General features: G+C 35.7%; 1 protein-coding gene across 4 annotated transcripts in view; it reads right to left on the bottom strand.

Annotated features, from left to right (window-relative positions):
• LOC127878974 (protein tumorous imaginal discs, mitochondrial-like) overlaps window positions 1–21,187 on the bottom strand; it is a 43,048-nt gene extending 21,861 nt beyond the window's left edge. For all 4 annotated transcript variants that reach the window (XM_052425546.1, XM_052425547.1, XM_052425548.1 and 1 more), the window contains exons 1-6: window positions 21,025–21,187; window positions 7,998–8,149; window positions 5,600–5,683; window positions 3,869–3,989; window positions 1,776–1,915; window positions 430–582 (exon numbers count right to left, since the gene is read on the bottom strand). In XM_052425546.1, the coding sequence (XP_052281506.1) occupies window positions 430–582; window positions 1,776–1,915; window positions 3,869–3,989; window positions 5,600–5,683; window positions 7,998–8,149; window positions 21,025–21,178 (804 nt within the window). In that variant the 5' untranslated portion in view covers window positions 21,179–21,187. The remainder of the gene's footprint in view (window positions 1–429; window positions 583–1,775; window positions 1,916–3,868; window positions 3,990–5,599; window positions 5,684–7,997; window positions 8,150–21,024) is intronic.
• Window positions 21,188–21,506: the final 319 nt, after the last annotated feature.

Below are 21,506 nucleotides of genomic sequence, written 5' to 3'. Positions count from 1 at the left end.
TTAATTATATACATTTTTCTGCATAGCAATCTGTTAAATACTAAAACAAATCATGAACCATTTAAAAAAAGAAAGTAGTCTGGCAACTAAAACGATATGTACGCTAGTAGAAAAAAACAGTTTCTGGTACTTTAAAGTAGAATAAGTTTCATAATGATAGCAGCCAAACATTAGTTCTGTAACAAATGAGCATTGCTCTGTGAAAACAGAGTTTAATTAATGTGCGTAAAGTGTTGTCCCATATTAGCACATGCAGTCCGCACATGCCAACAGGGCTAAGATATTTTTCGCTTAAAAAAGTCTTTTCTCAGCAAAAATCCAGTTTCGGCAGAAAGTGTCTAAGTGCACAGGCTAATCTGGGAAGGCACTCAAGCACATGCATTAAGCCCAGTTTTTCCAGAACGCGTCTCCTATAATAAATGTGCTTACCACACCGGTTCCCTGACACTGGGGGCAAGTCTCTGGGGTGTACCCGGGAGCAGCCTTGGTTCCCTTACACACTGCACACTTCATCTTGGTGTTTAACTCAATCTCCTTGTTGACACCGCGACACGCCTCTTGGAACGTCACGTTCATTAACACCTGCAGTGAACAGGGTGAAACGCTATGTAGTAAAGTATAGTATGAGGGTGATTGTGAAAACACCTCAGGGGTGGTATATACTGTATAATCAGTACTATTCTTGGGGTATTAATATTCTTTATTTGACTGATATACACATTTTACACAAACACAATGGAAAATGACCCACACAAATTTCTCATTTTTCCCCAGTATCAGTAAACCACACACAAACATGTCCAGGAATTTGTCATCGCGATGATTACAAATGATTTAATGCAACAGATCTATTGAATTAAGGAATGGTTTGCAAAGCGAGCTTGAAACTGAAAAGGATAAAATGGGTGAATGAATTTGAAATCACAATACTGAGGTATACATGCTGCAACACTTTTTAACATACAAGTTAAAGGGAATGGACTGACATACACACATACTGACACACTGACGGACAGTTCAACTGCTATATGCCACCCTACCGGGGGCATAAAAACTCACTCATATTAAAAGTTGCACTTCGGCAGCAAGCTAAAATATTATATTCCTTCAATGCAAAGAAATAAAACTCCTTAGCAGAAAATATTTATTCAAAATTTACTATTACAGTGCATATGTTCACTGAAGCCAATTGACATTTTCTGTAAGACACGAGCCTCCTTCTGTGAAAACCAGGCTTAATGTATGTGGTTTAAGATCGTCCCAGATAAGCCTGTGCAGTTTGAACAAGTTTATCAATGATGAAACATTCCACTTGAATGGAAATGTTCAGTTCTAAGGAAGTCTCTTCTTAATGAAATTCCAGTCTTGGCAGAACGTGTTGTCCCTGATTAGCATCTGCAGACTGCAAGGCTAATCTAGGACAAGATTTTACCCACATACATTATGACCTCTCATTTAAATACAATTTATATGAGCAGTGCTCTGTAAAAAGGGGTTTCATGCTTATGCGTAGTGTTGTCCCAGATTATCCTGTGCAGTCCGCACAGGCTAATCAGGGACGACACTTTCCGCATTAACTTGATTTTTGCTAAAAAGAGACTCTTTAAATGAAAATATAATAATAGCGGAAAGTGTCATCCCTGATTAGCCTGTGCAGACTGCACAGGCCATTCTGGTACGACACTTTAGGCACATGCATTTAAAACCCCCTTTTCGTAGAGCACAGCTCATATGTAAGAAACAGTCCTCAATTCCATATGCCATATGAGACCCACCTCTGAAGCAGGACTGTGGCCCCACACTGAATCCTCAAAGTCCTCCGCCTGTGCCTGCCGAAAGCCCCCAAACCCCGCATTGCCAAACATCTGACGGAAAAGTTCTTCTGCACTTACGTTGCTACGGAAATTTTCAAACCCTAGAGAAACACATTAAATAAAATGAGTCTTATCATAATGGGTGCAAAATAATCTGTTGCCATGTATATAGTATAAAATTATTAACACATCTGATAAACATTACAAACTCTTTATAACATCAAAAACAAGGGGGCAATTATGACCATGAAACTCTTCCCAGAATTCACACTGTGCTTACTCTGGGCCTCGTGGTTTCAGAGGGGATGATTTTTATGTAATAAACTCTATATACAATGTGACTCAATTCAGGCGTGGTCAATTTTGATCATAGGGTCAAAATTTAATCAAACTTTATACAGGACCACAACATGATGCTGCAAAACAAATATCAAGGCTCTCATGCCATTTTAAAATATGTTTAAAACAGTTGCTACTTACATAAAAGGGTTGAACTTATCATATACTGACATCAACGCTGCGAATTCCCACTCAATAATTTACACTAAGTTTTAATTAAAATATAAGGCTTATGGCTGCTTCTTTAACATCAAATCAATTATACAATTACAAAGAGTTCAGCATCACTATTATGACCAAACTAAACAATAAATGAAATGTAAAATGTGATTTACTAATTACCGTAGGTTTTCACGTATAGCGCGCAGTGTTTTACCTCCAAAATTCAAATTAAAAAGCTGGTGCGCGCTATACATTGATACAACGCTATCCTGGCTGCTAAATTGGTAAAAAATATGTTGTGTAATCGTAAATAATCAAAATGGCCGCCAAGTTTTTTTTCAAGAAAACTACCACCCTATAATCGTACAGACTGAGGGGCCATTGTCGAAACAACAAGAAGTCGCTACTGGTAGATATGAATGCAGTAGAAGAAGTATTGGTCAAAAATAAATTTGTTTGAATAAACTTGCGGACATTTCTTTGTTTGTGTTTTTACACTTCTTTATTGATGAATTCCGATGGGGATTGTTGTCGACATTCCGGAGAGCAGGCAAGGGTAGGTGTGAACGAGGTCTTTTTTGCGCATAACGGTAGGTGTGAAAGGGGGTCATTTTGCACTTTGTAATTGGCAGATGTTATTGAGTAATATGTGCCACGACTTGTTAAGAGGCTAATTGACATTTGAGACACTAATTGACACTTGAGAACGTGAAGATATGCAATTGCATTTTGTGTGTTTAAATATTGAATGTTCAACAGTGGTGTACCTCAACAACTGTATCCCTGTCTCCTATGCGACATTCAAATTTACCGGTAATGCCCATGCTTTCCCCCAGGAAAAATCACACGATGTACACTAATTCTTATTTTCTCACCTTTTTCACGAAATGCACGTGGACTGCTAATCTTTTGCTAGAAAATTACAAAATTGTCAGAAAAGTATAGTGCTATGCAACCCATGCTCCTAATCATAATGAGGCTTCCTATTTTGAATGCTTAATTAAGCTTTCCAATGCCCCGGATTATTGGATTGTGCAATAGTAAAATGGCGACCATTTTCGGTCCGATTTGGTGGTTTTATTGTCTTTAAATATTTTTTTCCTCCATTTTTGCATTTAAAAAACAGCCTGCGCGCTATACACGGGAGCGCGCTATACGTGGAAACCTACGGTAATTACCTGCATCATGCAAAAATGGGTCTTATGCAATATAAGGCCAGTGTAGCGCAAGACCAGCCTGTGCATCTATGAAGTACGTTAGGAGCTAGCCTGGCCGTTAATAAGACCACAAACCTTGGGTGACTTTAAGAGCGACGTGCATCTCCTGTCCAGACTGCGCAAGTAAAAAAGCTGGGCTGGAGCAACGGTAGCCCAAGACACATTTTGCATTAAGCAGGTAAAATAGTTCTGCATCTTGATACTAAACCAGATTTCATATTTATTATGTAATATTTAAGTGTTCAGCGTCATTTTCAAAAGACTATTGAAAGTATATGTCTAAATATCTCTCTTGGTTTTAATAAATCCCAGAATCCTGCAGTCTAAGAGACCCACCTTGCCCCTGGAAGGGGCCGCCACCATATCCAGCCCCTGGCCCCGCCCCCTGACCTCCCATCCCAGCCCCTGACATCCCAAACGTGTCATACTGACGCCTCTTGTTGTCATCACTCAGCACCTGTAATAGGAACAAGAGATTTTGTGTAAAATATGTATGCCTTATCTCAGCAGTGTTTTTTGTCACCATTTTGGGAATGGGGCTGAGTCCCTTTGAAATGTGAACAAGAGATGTGTTTGTCAGAAACACAATGCCCCCTATTGCGCCGCTTTGAAGCCATATATTTGACATTTGACCTTGATGATGACCTTGACCTTTCACCACTCAAAATGTGCAGCTCCATGAGATACACATGCAGGCCAAATATCAAGTTGCTATCTTCAATAATGCAAACGTTATTGCAAAACTTTAACCAAGGTTAAAGTTTTGGGACACACACAATGAATGACAGACAGACCAACATTAGCACCGTATAACGGGTGCCAATGCTCGACGATGGATGCGATTTTGAATAAATGAAAGCTTGTCAGATTTTTTTTTTTTTTAGATGTCACATTGACCTTGACCTTTGACCTAGTGACCCAAAAATGGGTGCGGCGTGTTGATCTCATCAAGGTGCATCTACATATGAAGTTTCAAAGTTGTAGGTGGAAGCACTTTGATTTTAGAGCAAATGTTAAGGTTTTATCATGGCAGACGACGAGCTGGCTATGACAATACATCGAATTTTCTCGGAAAACAGCCGAGCTAAAAACAATATATAAAATATCTTGTTTTTACTTCAATTGGGAAATAAGTGTTATTTTTGGCCCAAAAATGCTTTAAATGAGAATAAAAGTGCTATACATATTACATTTATTAAGGTTTAGTAAGAGCTTGATGGGTGATGAACTTATTATTTAGACTTATAAAAACAAATTATATTTTGTTTCAAACCTTTGATTGTGAATATATAATTCCCATTGGGGAAAAATATATATAATTTTTCCGTAGGGAATGGGGTCCTTCTTAAAGCCCAAAACTTGACAGCAAAATACCCACTGCCTCCTAAACTTATAATAAATGATTAGCGCTCTGTGAAAACGGGGCTCAATTTATGTGCCTACATTGCAGTCTCAGATTAGCCTGCGCAGTTTGCATAGGCTTGTATATAAAAATCAATAAACGATTGAAAGTGACACGGGGCTATAGATCCAGCAAAGTTTATAAATATTTGAACAAGAGCACCGCATAACGGATGCCAATGCTCTGCTGCGGGTGCATTTTTTATAAATGAAAGCTTGTCAGAATTTATTTTTTAGAGGTCACAGTGACCTTGACCTTTGACCTAGTGACCCATAATGGGTGTGACGTGTAGAACTCATCAAGGTGCATCTGCATATGAAGTATCAAAGTTGTAGGTGGAAGCGCTTTGAATTTAGAGCAAAATGTCAAAGTTTTAGCACAACACCGGCGGAGGACGAGCCGGCTATGAAAATACCTCGGGTTTTCTTCGAAAACAGCCGAGCTAAAAATTAGTTTGACATTGACAGGGCGGAAATAAGCGGAAAGGAGGAAAAATCACACCTCTGACCATACCCGTACATAACAGATGCACTATCATTATTACAAATATTATATGTTAATTTTTCATAATAAATATTTATATTAACAAGACATTTTCATGATACCATAACAAAATACAAGAAAAAATCAAAACATTCAAACCTCATAAAACTAAACATTCAAACCTCATAAGCTTCTGAAACTGCCTGGAATTTTTTGGAAGCATCTGGATCATTCTTACTGACATCTGGGTGGTATTTTTTAGCCAGCTGTAAAACAGACAATCAACATACCAGTAGGTTAATGACAAACATCATAACATCATTTTATTGCAGAACATGATTATCTTTGTTAAACATGAACAAGATGCGTTTGTGAAACACAATGTCCCCCTATATGATGTTTGACCTTGACCCTTCACCACTCAAAATGTGCAGCTCCATGAGATACACATGCATTTCAAATATAAAATTGCTAGCTTCAATATTGCAGAAGTGACATTACATGAGCAATTTTGACCCATATATTTGACCTTGAAGGATGACCTTGACCTTTCACCACTCAAAATGTGCAGCTCCATGAGATACACATGCATGCCAAATATCAAGTTGCTATCTACAATATTGCAAAAGTATTCATAAAATAAGCGATTTGGGCCACATATATTTGACATCTGACCTTGAAGGATGACCTTGACCTTTCACCACTCAAATTGTGCAGCTCCATGAGATACACATGCATGCCAAATATCAAGCTGCTATCTTCAATATTTCAAAAGTATTCATAAAATAAGCGATTTGGGCCACATATATTTGACCTCTGACCTTAAAGGATGACCTTGCCCTTTCACCACTCAAAATGTGCAGCTCCATGAGATACACATGCATGCCAAATATCAAGTTGCTATCTTCAATATTGCAAAAGTATTAATAAAATGAGCGACTTTGGCCACATACATTTGACCTCTGACCTTGACCTTGCACCACTCAAAATGTGCAGCTCCATGAGATACATATGCATGCATAATATCAAGTCGCTATATTCAATATAGCAAAAGTTATTGCAAAATGTTAAAGTTGGCGCAAACAGAGCAACCAACCAACCAACAGACCAACCAACAGACAGGGCAAAAACAATATGTCCCCCACTACTATAGCGGGGGACATAAAAATAACTTAAAACAAGTATAGTTGAAAACTATGGATGCTCCCCTTGTTTGACCTTGAGAAAATCTATTATTAGCCTCATGACCTTGACCACAGTGACCTCTAACCTCACCAAAAGATGGAGGTGCCAAATATGTAAAAGATCAGTAAAATATTGAAGGTGCTATGAGAAACTGTAACAAAAGTGTGACGGAAAATCTATTATTAGCTTGGTGACCTTGACCCCAGTGACCTCAAACCTCTTCAAAAGGTGGAGGTCCATGCGAGGTACCTACATGCCAAATATGTAAGAGATCATTTTCTGGGAGCATAAAAACTAAAGAAAATGTCAGTGCTTTTAGACAAACGAGGCAATGATGACCCATTTAAAAGCACTTACCTCAATTCAAATATACTATTAGCTGAACACTTGACCAGGTGATCTAATTTTTTACCATATAAACCCAGATTATGAGATTGATTTTTAAGATTTTACCTGTCCACCTACTTTTTGGATGCAAGTCCAGATTCAAAGTATTGTAAAGATAAGCATTCTAACCAAGTTTCATAAAGATTGAGTCATAAATGTGGCCAAAAACTGGTATCAAGGGTTTTGTATAAAACTGACCTAGTTCTTAGAAGCACATTATTTAGATTTTAATTGGCATACATTTTGTAAAAATAACATTTTATAGAAGTTTCATTAAGATTGAGTTATAACAGTGGCCTCTGGAGTGGTAAGAAAGTTTTTGACAGATTTTACTTGGTGACCTAAGTTTTTGGAAGCATGCGGCAGAAATTTAAACTCATTTTAAAAAATGTTATATAAACAATCTGAGTGTAATCAAGTTTGAGTAATCAATATGGTCTCTAGAGTAGTAGGAAGGTTTTTTGAACATTTGTTTTGGTGACCTAGTTTGTGGACGAATGCAAGCCAGATTTGATCTCTGTCTAAATTAATTTAAGATAAACATTCTGACCAAGTTTCATTTAGATTGAGTCATAAATATAGCCTCTATAGTGGGTAACTAGATATTTGTAATATTTGACCTGGTGACCTACTTATTGGCTGCACATGACCAAGATTTAAACTTGACCTAGATATTGACTTAATAAACATTCTGCCCAAGATTACTTAAATTGAGTCATACTTTTGGCATCTAATTCCATAACAAGGTTTTCCTAAGATTTGTTCTGGTTAACAAGGTTTTGAACTCACATGACCCAGATATTGTCCAGATTAACATTCTGAGTTTCATCAAGATTATACAGCTAAAAATTAACAACTCACACTGTAAACCAGACATAGGGTGATCACAATAGCTTACCTTGAGCACTTTGTGATAAGGAGAGATGAAAAACTAACAAAATAAATATAATGGCAAACATGTGTATAACACAATTCACAGCTACACACACAGACAACAATATACTTTACCTTATAATATGCATTCTTTATGTCTTTGGCCGTAGCATCTTTATTGACCCCAAGCACTTTGTAATAGTCCTCCTTATTTAACGCTCCACTGGAGTGAAACTCTGCTTGTCTAGCAGTGGCATGATGAGGTTTTGAGGCCAGCAAAGTATGCCCTGATATAAAAACACACAAATAAAGTAACTTTTCATACATGTAGGAGTGAAATACATTCTCTTGACCACAATAATGTTGACAAGATGATGCTATTATAGATGACAGAAGATCAGAATGTGGCAGCGCCGATTTATCAAAATGCTTTTTTGCTTTTTTTTCCCTGTTCAAAACATTATAGCTCAGTTGAATTATACTTAGGGATATTAAATAATTATAACTCTTTGATTATACTCCTTTAATTGACGTAGCGGCATAATGCCTTTATCGTTTAAAATTTTCTTTGTTATTTGAATTGTGCAGTAAAGACATAAAAATGTAGTTAACATATAATTTCCATTGTTTTGATAAAGGCATTATGCCGAAACGTCAATTAAAGGAGTAAAATCAGAGAGTCAAACATTATAGTCGGCATCTGTATTCTCACATTATCGCTGTTCCCACGGTATTTGAATTGTGCCCTGTAAGTTCTGATTACATGTTAATATTTTGTGACTTAATTTTCATTCTGTCTCAGAAAGCAGTTTTACATGTGATAATAAGCAATAATTTGGTAATTTGTGGTTGTATTCCGTCAGCAACTTGTTTATTCACCAAAATAAATGATATTCTAATTTATCTATTCAGTAACTGAATTCATTTATGACTTGTTCACACTTCATCTGCTTGATCTTTCTTTTTCTAACAAGCAAATTCGTTGAATTGATATCCCCCGCCATTATACTTCTTGACACAAGATATGGCTCTGGACACACAAAAAAAACATTTTTTTCAAAATACAAAGGGCCATAACTCCATTTTTATGCAATGGTGTACAATGCCATTTGGCGTGCATCATCCTCTTATACAACAAATGTACATATAATTATATACTCAAACCAAGTTTCAATGAAATCTGCCAAAGCACTTCCAAGATATGGCTCCGGACACAAAAGTGCCGGACGGACGGAAAACGCTAAAACAATATCCCTCCGCCTATAATAAATTATTTAAACAAAAAAATCCATAAAAAGGGGAAAGTGTCATCCCTGATTAGCCTGTGCAGACTGAGTCGACACATTACACAAATGCAGTTTTCCTGGAAGAAGGTTCATATGTCTTTCCTCATTGGTAACATTTAAATGCACAAATCTGAACTTCTCTCACAACAAAACCTTTTACCCATAAATTAAACACATTCTGTCACACTCTATTTGCAAGAACACACCGATACCCTTTCAAAACTAATATCACCAACAATATAGAAAATATCAAAAGGATGTGACTCCAATATGCAACTTAAGTCTTGTTGTTTAAAGAGTCCTAAACTATCAATAATGATTTCTAGTAACCAAGTTATTATAACAAGATGATTGTCCATTCAACTGTTGATATTTGCAAACTTGAACAATAGACATTAACAACACTCTTGAAATTGCTAAAAAGAACCAGTAAACATTAAGGTTGTTTATAAAAGACTCTATTCAGAAAATACAAATTGGGCAAGATTTCAAAAATGGATTCCAGTTTATGAAAGCAAACATCAAGAAAGATGTTTTACACTGGCATATGGGCTTTCAAATGCAATTGAAATTGAACAATGCTATGGCACAAAATAAAGAACAGAACATAAAAAATAAGAAATGCTGCATTTAAAACCCTAAGTTCGACAATCAAATAAAACTGATTTTACCAACCAGTCAAACTTGCTATCTTTGCTGGTGACATAACAAACTCCAAGTGTTATTCAAACTAGACGACGATAGTTTGCAAAAGAAAATTAATACCCTGCTAGATACCTGTATTTATGAAATATTATAATATTTAAGTCAGTTGCACACCTAAATAATCATACATTGATAACCCTGTCAATCAAAATTGCTTTGAGTTTTACATTATTTGCATTATGTTGATTTAGTTTATGCTTTAATTAACAGCTTAAGCCAGACTTAGTTTAATATATACATTTGTTGAAACAACATGTTTCCTGGCTAGGACCAGTACTTGGTGTCTTTAGGCCGATCTAAAGAACGCTTTCAATTTAGGATAGATACCAAGACCTCCCATGCACTAAGCGGACAACATATCCACTATGCTGCAGCAACCAAGCCAGCTTTGCAGTCATGAAGCTAAAACAAGATCACCGCATAACGGGTGCCACGCTCGGCTGAGAAAGCTTGTCAGATTTTTTTTTTTTTTAAGAGGTCAGTGACCTTGCCCTTCGCCCTAGTGACCCAAAATGGGTGTGGCGTGTAGAACTCATCAAGGTGCATCTATATATGAAGTTTCAAAGTTGTAGGTGGAAGCACTTTGATTTTAGAGCCTATGTTAAAGTTTGATATTCGAGGTCACAGTGACCTTGACCTTCGACCATGTGACCCAAAAATGGGTGTGGCGTGTAGAACTCATCAAGGTGCATCTACATATGAAGTTTCAAAGTTGTAGGTGAAAGCACTTTGATTTTAGAGCCAATGTTAAGGTTTTAGCATGACGCCTACGGTGGACGAGCTGGCTATGACAATAGCTCGGGTTTTCTCCAAAAACGGCCTCGCTAAAAATACCACAAAAGATCTCAGTATTATGATGTAAGTTCTACAGTACAGCCAACGCGGAACAAACATAATCCGCGGCTAAGCCACAGCCAGAAATTTAGTACGCGGCGGCCGTGTCGAGTGTTCACGCGGTGTATCGCCGAGACACTCGGCATTGATCCGCGCAACGACGCCGAGTCTGTTTTAACCTCACGTACTTTCGGGGAGTAAATCCGCCGCATACGTACGCGGCGGATTGAGTGAAAAGATATACACCTACATGTACATTAGTGTAGCATAGAAACCTAGATTTACGCTAATTTCATATTTATTATTTTCACGTTTTAATAAGCAGTATGGCACGTAATGCGATTTAACAAATTATCGTTGAATAAATTACGCACAATGTTAATGTTTCGTTCGATTCTGAAATGAGCTTTATTAAATTTGTAATCCGAAACACGCTTCAGAATTTTAATGCTAATGCGACATTAACAAATTCTAGCGTCAAATAAACAGTGCTAAAATATCCTTTGTCTCCATAAAAAGTGCGCGGAAATTATGCAGACATGTAGAATGTCGCATGAAAGTTTGGGTGTATTTTGTGTTGTATAAAAACATGTACATCACGGCAGGTGATTTATGCGTGTTCAGTGGAAAAAAAAACCACCACGATTGGACGTTATTTCATCACATCTTTAAATAGTAACAAATGCCAAAATGAATTTGATACTTAAGAATAATTGCGAATGTGTTTGTGTCTTGAGCACTTTTATCGTAAATATTTACCGGAATTTGCTTTAAAACTGGAATATACGGGATTATCGGGTAATGATTAGAGAAATCAACTGCATAATATAAACAAAATGAAACTACTTTATATACGCATAGTCAAACAATAGTTATAAGTTGATAATTAAGTGTTGGTTATTGATGTGGCTTCAAACTGCTAATTAATTGTCTCTGCTAAAATATAATAGCAAAAACAACAAGCAATATAAATCCACCATTTGCTGGAGCCTTGACCACTCGTATGTGCCAAAACATAATTACGTGACATTGTTTATGTGTGAAATATATACACTACGGGCAGGAAACAAACTAACTTGGCCAGACACATTAAATATGCTTATATGCTAATACATGTTGTCGGAAAAATTAAACCCAAAACAAATGTGTTTGTTGATCATTTAATACGGCGCAATAAACGCACACAAAGTAACTTAAAGTACTTTAGCTGATTCTAAAAATGACAATGGTAAATGATTATTGGAATTTTATTAATACATGCCCGTGATAATCGTATTTTGTTTTTATAAATTTGATTTTGTTTATTTGCATTCTTTTAAAATAATAATTATTTGTATCCGGATGACATCAATTTCTTTAGAAACGGGAATGCAATCACTAAAAACAAAACAACAGCATGCTTTTTTATTAACTCGTTTATCTATTTTGAACACGCACGCATTAAATCAATTATGATTTTAAATATTATTATAATTGTTCTTTTAAATTTCTTTGACTAAATAATCATTTTAAAAAGATTTTTATTTGAAAATGCGCATCGACTCGACGTCATGTCGCGGATTGCGGCTTGCCCCGGCATGTCTCGGCGGACAGATGCGAAGCTTTGCGGCGTAATGCGACTTGCCGCCGCATACTGACGCGGCTTCAACGGCCGACTCGACATCGATATGTTGTGCCTTGCCGCTGCGGATCGCGACATATGTTTGCTCTGCGTTGGGTGTACTGTAAAAGCTTAAAAAGATGTAAAACACTTGTTTTTATCAAGTATTAAATACAATTGTTTTTTTTTTGCTTCATAATTTCATTTAAAAGTTTTTTTATGTGTTTTTGTACCCAAAAAAGTCCATATATTTATTACAATATATGGTTATTAAATAAGCTTTTGCCTGTAAATTAGGTGGCACCTACATGTATTATCATATCAATAAATTGTATTAGTTCAGACACTTTTAATTGGAAGTGTATACACTGCAACTCCAATATATCGCGGTTGAAGGGGTCCAAAGGTCGCGACCGTGATATATCCGGCGCGCGATATAAATTGTCAGTTTATGTATGCATGTATATGTATACATTAGCATCATTATGCAATCTCAAAACACGCTATTTACCAACCTTATTCAAGTTTGTGTTATATCCATATGTCATTAAGTGGTATAACACAAAACATTATTCCATGTGAGTATTTTCAAATGCGTATAATTAAATTTTTAATCCGAAAAACATTGCCGAGTTTTATTGTTCAAGAAAGCATGCACAAATTAGACCCATGTACAAAATGACGTCATTCATTTCTCATGAAAAGCATGCACAGCATGGGGTTTTATAGTAGAGCATTGTGACTAACTGATCTATATTGTATACTGTATCTAACGCACACAGATTGTTGAGATAGGTCAGTATTGACTTGTGACATTTACTGTTATAATTGTGTACACCTTCATGTGTGCACTGGTGCGTTTCGGCAGTTCAAAGCAAATTCAATAGAGAATTGTAACACCCGAAATGACCTGTCATGTTTGACAAATGGGTCTTTTGTTTATCGCAGTACACAGGTGTTAATGTGATGTACAATGTTAGCAAACAATCTGGTCAAAACTGGATTATGACTTTTGGATTAAAGTTGGTGAAAAAAAGGGAAAAATACTTGCTTGAAACGGATTTTAATGCATCAAATTCTCAGATAAAAACATTTTATTTAAGGATTATGCTCGTCAGATTTTTGGGAGCCATAGCCGATTCGCGATATATTGGACAACGCGATATAACGGACCGTGATATATTGGAGTTGCAGTGTAGTATGCATGCGGTTGCAATAATTCAACTTTCAGCTTTAGTACCCAAAGGGTTGCGGAGAGTTAAAATGCGCTGTCTATTGTCCTCAGGTGCAAAATTTGATATGCACTGCAAGGGCTAAGGAACACTGATACTGCAAAAACTTATCAACTTTACCTGTCTTAACAGCGTTTTTCCTCACTACTTTGGGCATGGTGCCAGTACAGGCCTAATTGGGAAAATTAGCAGCGTTTTCATCCAAATTGGGAAATTTATTAATTATGCTGAAAACTTTCGAAAACATGTACACATAATTAGTTTCATGTTAAATTCGAAGTGGTAATTGATTTCCTGCAAAATCTTGTTTCTACCAACACTAAATAACGAGTTTGTTAAAGTGATATTATGCGCATTTTTCACTGTTGAATTGAGCTGAAAAGAATTAACAGGTCAAAAGAGTTAGTTAAAATGAGGTAACTGACCAATTATCTACAACTCATCTTGCTACCAGTTGTTTATAAAAAATATATATTACTTTCAATATTTTACATGACTGTCCCAGTCCTAAGCCAAGCGGAACTGTCTTTTTATTAGGATCAGAGTTAGTGTCCGTGTGTTGTATGAATGAATCTGCACTTAAACTAAATTAGATTCACATCTTACATTGAATTATTTCTGTCGTCAGTTGTCAAAACGAAAGTACGGTTGAAATTCAAATGCATTATTTTTCTCTTTCCGGGATGATATTGTTCTAGTATACTGATGCTGCATTAACAAATATAAGTGTATATGACTTGAAAACACCAAAAAAACAACATGAATGGTTGTAATAGAAACCTATAAACATAGCATATACTGTTAGATGAGTCTAATATCACTTTAAACCAAACACTCTTTTTACTGAAGCTGTGCTTAAAAGTATCAACGGTCTAAACCGAGGCTCTTGAGCATCATGTTCCGTAGGATAACCTGGTTTGCGTCAGTAGACTGAACGGTCGATGAAACTTTGCCAGAAACAACATCTGACAACTATGCACTGGGCTCAATATTTGATACATAATCCCCAGTTGTAAGTCAAAATTTTATAAATGCGTGATCTATTGACAATCAGTACCGGTAATATATTTGGCTGTGTTCATTTTACACCGAAATTGGTTACATATTACTGAACAAGTAGTATAAGAGTATGGCTCCATGGCACTGAAGATATGAACGATTATGAATCAGTTATGCGTGAATAACACAATGACATTATCAATAGATAGTTTCAGTGGTTTTGTGGCGTTGCTGTACCTAGCACACTAAGGCCATAGAAAATAAATAACTAGATTCTCATCCAAATTTTGGGGAAAATTGGGGCGGGTGGGTTGGTTTTATTTTTTACTTTTTATTTTTTATTTTATATGTCAGACCTATATATAAGTAATGGAATGTTCACGAATTTGTTGGTTTATATGCATAATGCCTATATGTTTGTTTGTATGTACAATTATATAGAATAAAAGAAATACATTATCAAAATTTGACTATTGTGTTTTATTTTACCCTTTTAATATCATGTTAAATATATTCTGACATTCAATAAAACATTGGCTACACAAAGTATTAAAGGAAATACATATCTGTAACAGAACCCTTTACATTATTTTTTCAGTATGACTAGATATTATTGATTAAAACATGGTATGCATGGAGATTTATGGGAAGTTTCAGGGGTGTCTCCAATACTAAAGTAAATAAAATTTCCTAGACAGCCGACAGCTTGACTAACTGTAACATCGGCTGACACCTGTGTCAATTCTAATTTATTTCGGCCGACTAGGGCACAGACGATTTTTCGGGTGGTCAACTTTCAACGATGGGGCTTGATCATACAAACCACAAATGAACTCATCGTACAGGTCCACGAAAGTTACAGTTTCTGCACATTTTGACACTTCGTACCAATCTTTTACGGTTGTAGCGCCGTTTCTACACCTCATAATAAAAAAAACAACAACATTTTGTTGTTGATTTCGCTCGATCACTTAAATTTCAGACGACGCTCGTGCGCCTTTAAAATCAATAATCGTCTCGTAGACATTGAGCTTCCTATTCGCATTTTGCAATTTTCGTACTCATTCAGCCGTTTCGTCCTCAGTATTTTGCGGTTCGATTTTTTTCCTTTTTTTTTCAAATTAAAAAACGTTCGGGCGGGATGATTTTCGATGTGCGGACGAGGATGAGAATCTAGGAATTTATTTTCTATTGGCTAATCAGTCCTTACGGTGTACTCGTGGCCAGTTACGTAAGAGACTGATGATGGCAACCTCATAATGTAATCCTCGTGGAAATTGTGCAGTTCATGCTTAATATTGTCAAAACAGTTATTTCGACAAGTAAAGCCGTTCAACAAATTATTATTTGTTCAATTACCTAAAATAGTAAATGTTTTGTTGCATTCTCTAATGACCATAATTAAATTTGTAATCCGAAACACGCGTTTGAATTTTAATGTTAACGCCATTTTATCAAATTCTAGTTTCAAATAAACTGTGCAAGTAATGTATATTTCGTGTATACTATTCATTCTTCGATCCGATAAAAAGCGAGCAAAAAAAAACCTTTTGTAAAACGTCACGTTCACACAAATAAAGCGTGTGCGTATTGATTTTTTTAATAAAAATTCAGTAGCTTAGAGACAATTTAAATATTTTAATTTCGGTTAAAACTGTTCTTGTTTATTTTAACTAAATTATATCGCAAATTATTTTGAATAGACATTTCCTCAAAATTAAGTTCAGATGAAACATGTTTGATCTCTATAGTTATGTTTTAAGTAATTCATTATTGAATCAGTTAGTATATTGTAGACACTACCGAGTAAACAGACAATCCGGACAAAACTGGATTTTGTGTTGGTTATTTTGAAAACACGCTTAGCAGGTATACTGATTTTGAAATTGGGAAAAAACGTCTCATAGGGAATGGTGCGGCTTGACGGTACCAGTTTTATATAGAGGAAAAACGCTGCTAAAGCACACACTCATGCAGATAGTACAATTAAAGCAAGAAATAATTGCTTTTAATTTACTTTGTTATTCTTTGGTACTCTCTATCCACCATATTGGAAAACTGTCGTTATGTTGCCGACTTTCAGTGTCCCTATTGGTTAGGTCGCAGAACATCAACCTTATGCACAAGATGTTTGATGTAGCCTAAGTCGATAACGATGTCAATCAGTAGTCTTATATATAAGATGCGCAAAGAATTTAGAGATACTTTTTGTATGGGCTAAATTCTTTGGAACATCTTATCGGCGAAGGACCAATTACGTGGTGGAAACCAGAAAGTATAAATTTTCATCAATTTGCGTCAAATTGCAAAATAACATTACCAACTCATAAAGTTTTAGTTCAGAAGTCCATTTTTACCTCAAATATCGTCAAATTGACGTTAGAAAGGCATAAATTCTTGAGTTGAACTTTTGCTTAAATCGCATTACAATCACTGACCTCTCGACATGTTATGAAACTCATTTAAAGCCACACACCTTGAAATGAAGTACATGTTAATCAATAAATATAGATGCATTTTGAAAGTGTGCAAAATTGTCATTTAATCTATAGTCTAGTTAGCAAGTAATTTATTATTTTTTTAAATTCTTAAACCGAAAGTATGATTTCTATAAGTATAAGTCCATTTCGACAAACGCGATTATTTTTAAGTTATAAAGCCCCAAAAAGACGGATTTCTACCTTGTAACCACCAGATATATTCTAATTAAGATAGATAAAATTAAATCTATAGCCTTGTTAGCAAGTAATTTATTCTTTTTCAAACGGTACGTTTTTAAAACCGAAAGTAGGATTTCTAGATGTATACGTCCATTTTCGACAAACGCGATTATGTTTAAGTTTTAAAGCGCAAAAGAGACGGATTTCTACCTTGTTACCACCAGATATATTCTAATTGGCATAAATAAAATATGTTTCTTATTTATACTGAAGTTTACTCAGGGCCCTCAATCCATTTTAGGGGAAGCGGGTCGCTACCCATAGCAGGGGGAATTTTCGCTGCGTTTTCCCTTTTGGGGGGATTTTTTACTTACTATCTAATTATTACATTTGTACATGTTTGCACTATATTCATTGCTTATTTCATAATTTAGTATGTTTGACAAGATTAAATTAAAATAAAATTGAGATATAATAATCATGAGACATCTATCTATATAAAAAAAAAAAAAAAATTTTTTTTTTTTTTTAGGGGGAATTTTTCCCCCAAAAAGGGGAAAGAAGTATACTTTTCAGGGGGGAATGCGGCCGAATTTGGGCCGTGGATTTGACAGATTGAGGGCCCTGTTACTATGCCATGTATTTCATTTCAAGGTGTGTGGCTTTAAATAACAACCAATCAGAAGAAGGCATCAGAAGATGGTCAAGGTAATCCTTCAAGGTCAAGGTCATCCTTCAAGGTCAAGGTCATCCTTCAAGGTCAAAGGTAAAAGTAAATAAATTCAAAGCGATGTTATCATGAAGCTGCATATTTTGAGTGGTGGAAGTTTAAGGTCAAGGTCATCCTTCAAGGTCAATGTCATCCTTCAAGGTCAAAGGTATTTTATTTTTTTTAATTTCAAAGCGTCGTTCTCATGAAGCTGCACATTTTGAGTGGTGAAAGTTCAAGGTCAAGGTCATCCTTCAAGGTCAAAGGTCATTTTTTTAATATATTTTTTTCAAAGCAGCGCAATAGGGGGCATTGTGTTTCTGACGAACACATCTCTTGTTAGTAGCAAAAAATTAAAAGCCACTCTTTATTTTTAGTAGCAAATAATTAAAAGCCACTACCGTGACTGTAGATTCACCACTCAATGTGCAGCTCCATGAGATACACATGCATGTAAAATATCAAGTTGCTATGTTCAATATTGAATAGTTATCTCCCTTTAAAGCTTGTTACTTCCGTTTGATTTGTATTTTTGACCTTAGACCTTGAAGGATGACCTTGACCTTTTACCACGATTTGTTTGTCAGAAACACAATGCCGCCTACTGCGCCACATTGATTTATTAAAAAAAAAAAAAAATTTGGCAGGTCAGATAATTATGTCCATTTAAAGCTTATTACTTCCCTTGGATTTTTTTTTTCGATCCCTAGACCTGGAAGGATGATGTTCACCTTAAAATTTTACCACTCAAAATGTGCAGCTCCATGAGATACACATGCATGTCAAATATCAAGCTGCTATCTTCAATACTTAAAAAGTTATGGCCAATGTTAAGTTTTTATTCTGACGGATGGACAGACTGACATACTGACGGACAGTTCAACTGCTATATGCCACCCTACCGGGAGCATAAAAATGTCAGCAAGAATCGTGGGTTGAAACATCCTCGTGTTTTTAAGGTAGCATGCAAAGGATATGGTCTGTAGGCTGCAATTCAGGTAAATTTAAGGTGTATTTAAAGTTTTTTCATCGCTTATCTTAATTGGCAATGAACGACGTCTGTTTAATGATGCGCACAGAATCTCTGCACAAAACTGCAATTGTGTTTATGAAGGGGTGCATGAGGACTCCCAGAGCCATCATTGCAAAAATTATCAAGACTACAAGAGCCCTGGGAGTCCGTTTATATGACTAAGTATGCTAGTTCTGGCTACCGTAACTTTGAATGTCGCTTTTTATGATTTTTGACTGGCGCGACTTTAGAGTTATGGATCAACCCCATTAGGAAAGTCACCCAGAAATTCCCGAAAAGTTGACAGTTAACAAAGACCGGTCCAAAACAGCTTTTAAAAGCAGTTATTGGCCCAAATCAACCACTTGATCGGAAAGATTTACATTTTTCACATTTAACTGATATATTCTATCACAAAATAATATCTTAAACATTTAAACTTAAATCTTTTCTGCTCTAACATATCGAAAAACAGCGATGTGACAGACATTTTCGAAATGCGAATCTCCCGAGATTTCACGGTCATATGACGTTATTTCTATTTTTAGTAACATACCATGTGGTCAAGTGTTTTCAAATTCAGAATGACATTTCCTGGTATTTTAAATTATTCTTGCTTGTTTTGTAAACAAATTGCAGTGCCAATTCAAACTCAAAGTAAAAATATTTAAAAATTCCCCAGTGTTTTTGTTCATTCAAAATTGGGTCCGGACCCATTCCCAATGGAAAAAAGTATATATTTTTTCCCAAATGGGAGCTAAAAATTTCCAATGGAACAAACAAAAAAAAAAAGTTTTTTTTTTAGATCAATATTTTGTTCATCTCCAATCCATATAAGATCAACGTTAGTAAATATAATACTGGACACACTTGTATCCTCAATTTTGAAGCATTTGTTAGCAAAATAACAACACTAATTTCCCAATTTTAGTCAAAACGCCGCGAATTTTCCCAATCCAAAGGGACGCGGCCCCAATCCCAAAATGGTGAAAAAACACTGTTACCTGATTCACTTTGAAATCAGTATTTTAATCCGCCAGAGGTAAGTTGTGAGTCACAAATAATAAATTTCAAAAAACAAAAGTAATGTTCACCATTTCAGCAAAAATGTCAAGGTCGATCTAAAAGTATCCAAATGAAAACTCGTCACGTGACAAAGCGACAATGGTGTCAAATTGTGAATTTCAGGTTGATGTGAGTTATTTTCATCTATTGTACGGTGCATTTGAAACAATTGAACCTTAAAATATGCCACGATGCAGTAATTTATATTCATTCACCAATACATGTAGAAATGTATTCAATAAAATGAACTGTCTTTGATTTATAGCATGACATAAATATGTTACGACTCTGATTGACTTTCGATATGGGGTTCGCTTCAGCGTACAGGTCTGTCAATACTATATTATCAAAGCGCTGAAGGCACTGAATTTGTTCGCTGTTGTATAATCTTTGACGCAACTCAGTTTTCAAAACTATGTTAAAGCTTTTTATATCGCAAGTTTGAAATGACCACAACCCATTCAAATTTATAAAGAGTGTGTCTTAAAGCACAGGTCGATTATTTTTTTCTTCAAATCACTGATACAGCTAATCAGTGTGCACAGGCTAATCTTATTTGACATGCATTAAGCCCTGTTTTCCCTGAAAGCAGTCAATATGTACAGATTAAAATGATAAACACTAGACTGGCCAAGGTTGTCTTACAAGCTGGTAAATACACGCTATGTAGAGTATCAGTGAGAAAAGGAATATGCAGTGGTTAGAGCAGACGAATTTTACAGGATTATCCACACAGACTGTCATGGGTTACGGTTCCTGCCGTAGCTAAGCTCATACTGATTTGCAAAATTGCGTCAGCATTATTTGTGAGCTAATGCTCACAAATAAAAACTGTACGCGGAAGTTTCTTGAGCTAAAGTATGCATGTTACACTATAAGTATTGACGTGATTTCTTGATAAAGTAATTATTTCATTAATGAACATATTTATGATAGTCAAATAGATTTTTCAAACGATAAATAAGCCATTCATGCATGATCTGATCATGATGTAATTTTCCTTGTTTGACATTGACATGTATACCGCGAAAACACGTGATAAACAAAACGAAAATCATACCATTTCCAAATTTATGAGACTTTTTGCACGACAGCGTTGAAAAAGACACGACACAGGGTAAGTGCATGTAATCGCTCGTTAGTTTTAGTTCTGACAAAACAAGCTTGGTTGTTTTATCAAGTGAACGATTCCATGCCTTTCGAAGGGCAGCCATTTCTAAAGCTGAAAGGAGTTCGGATATAAGATAAGATATTATTTATTGAACAATTTTGTAAAATATTGGCTTCAAAAGAACACATTTATTTGAACCCCTACCACACTACAAGAAGAAAAATGGTATGATCACATAATTTTTATTATACTTTGCTTATAATTAACCGATTAAAATTTACTTCGTAATTCGGAAATGGTATAAGGCAATTTCCTTTCTGTTTCATAAATAGAGCGATTATTACAACATCGCAATGTTGTAAGTACACCGCGTGACGCAGTTTAGCGGGAATTTAATCGGTCGACAAATTATGTAATTAATGAAAGTCTAT

This window comes from Dreissena polymorpha, chromosome 4, assembly GCF_020536995.1.
Source record: "Dreissena polymorpha isolate Duluth1 chromosome 4, UMN_Dpol_1.0, whole genome shotgun sequence".
Lineage (NCBI taxonomy): Eukaryota > Metazoa > Mollusca > Bivalvia > Myida > Dreissenidae > Dreissena > Dreissena polymorpha.
Note: the sequence above shows the minus strand (reverse complement) of the source record. Positions and strands in the feature narration are given on the sequence as shown.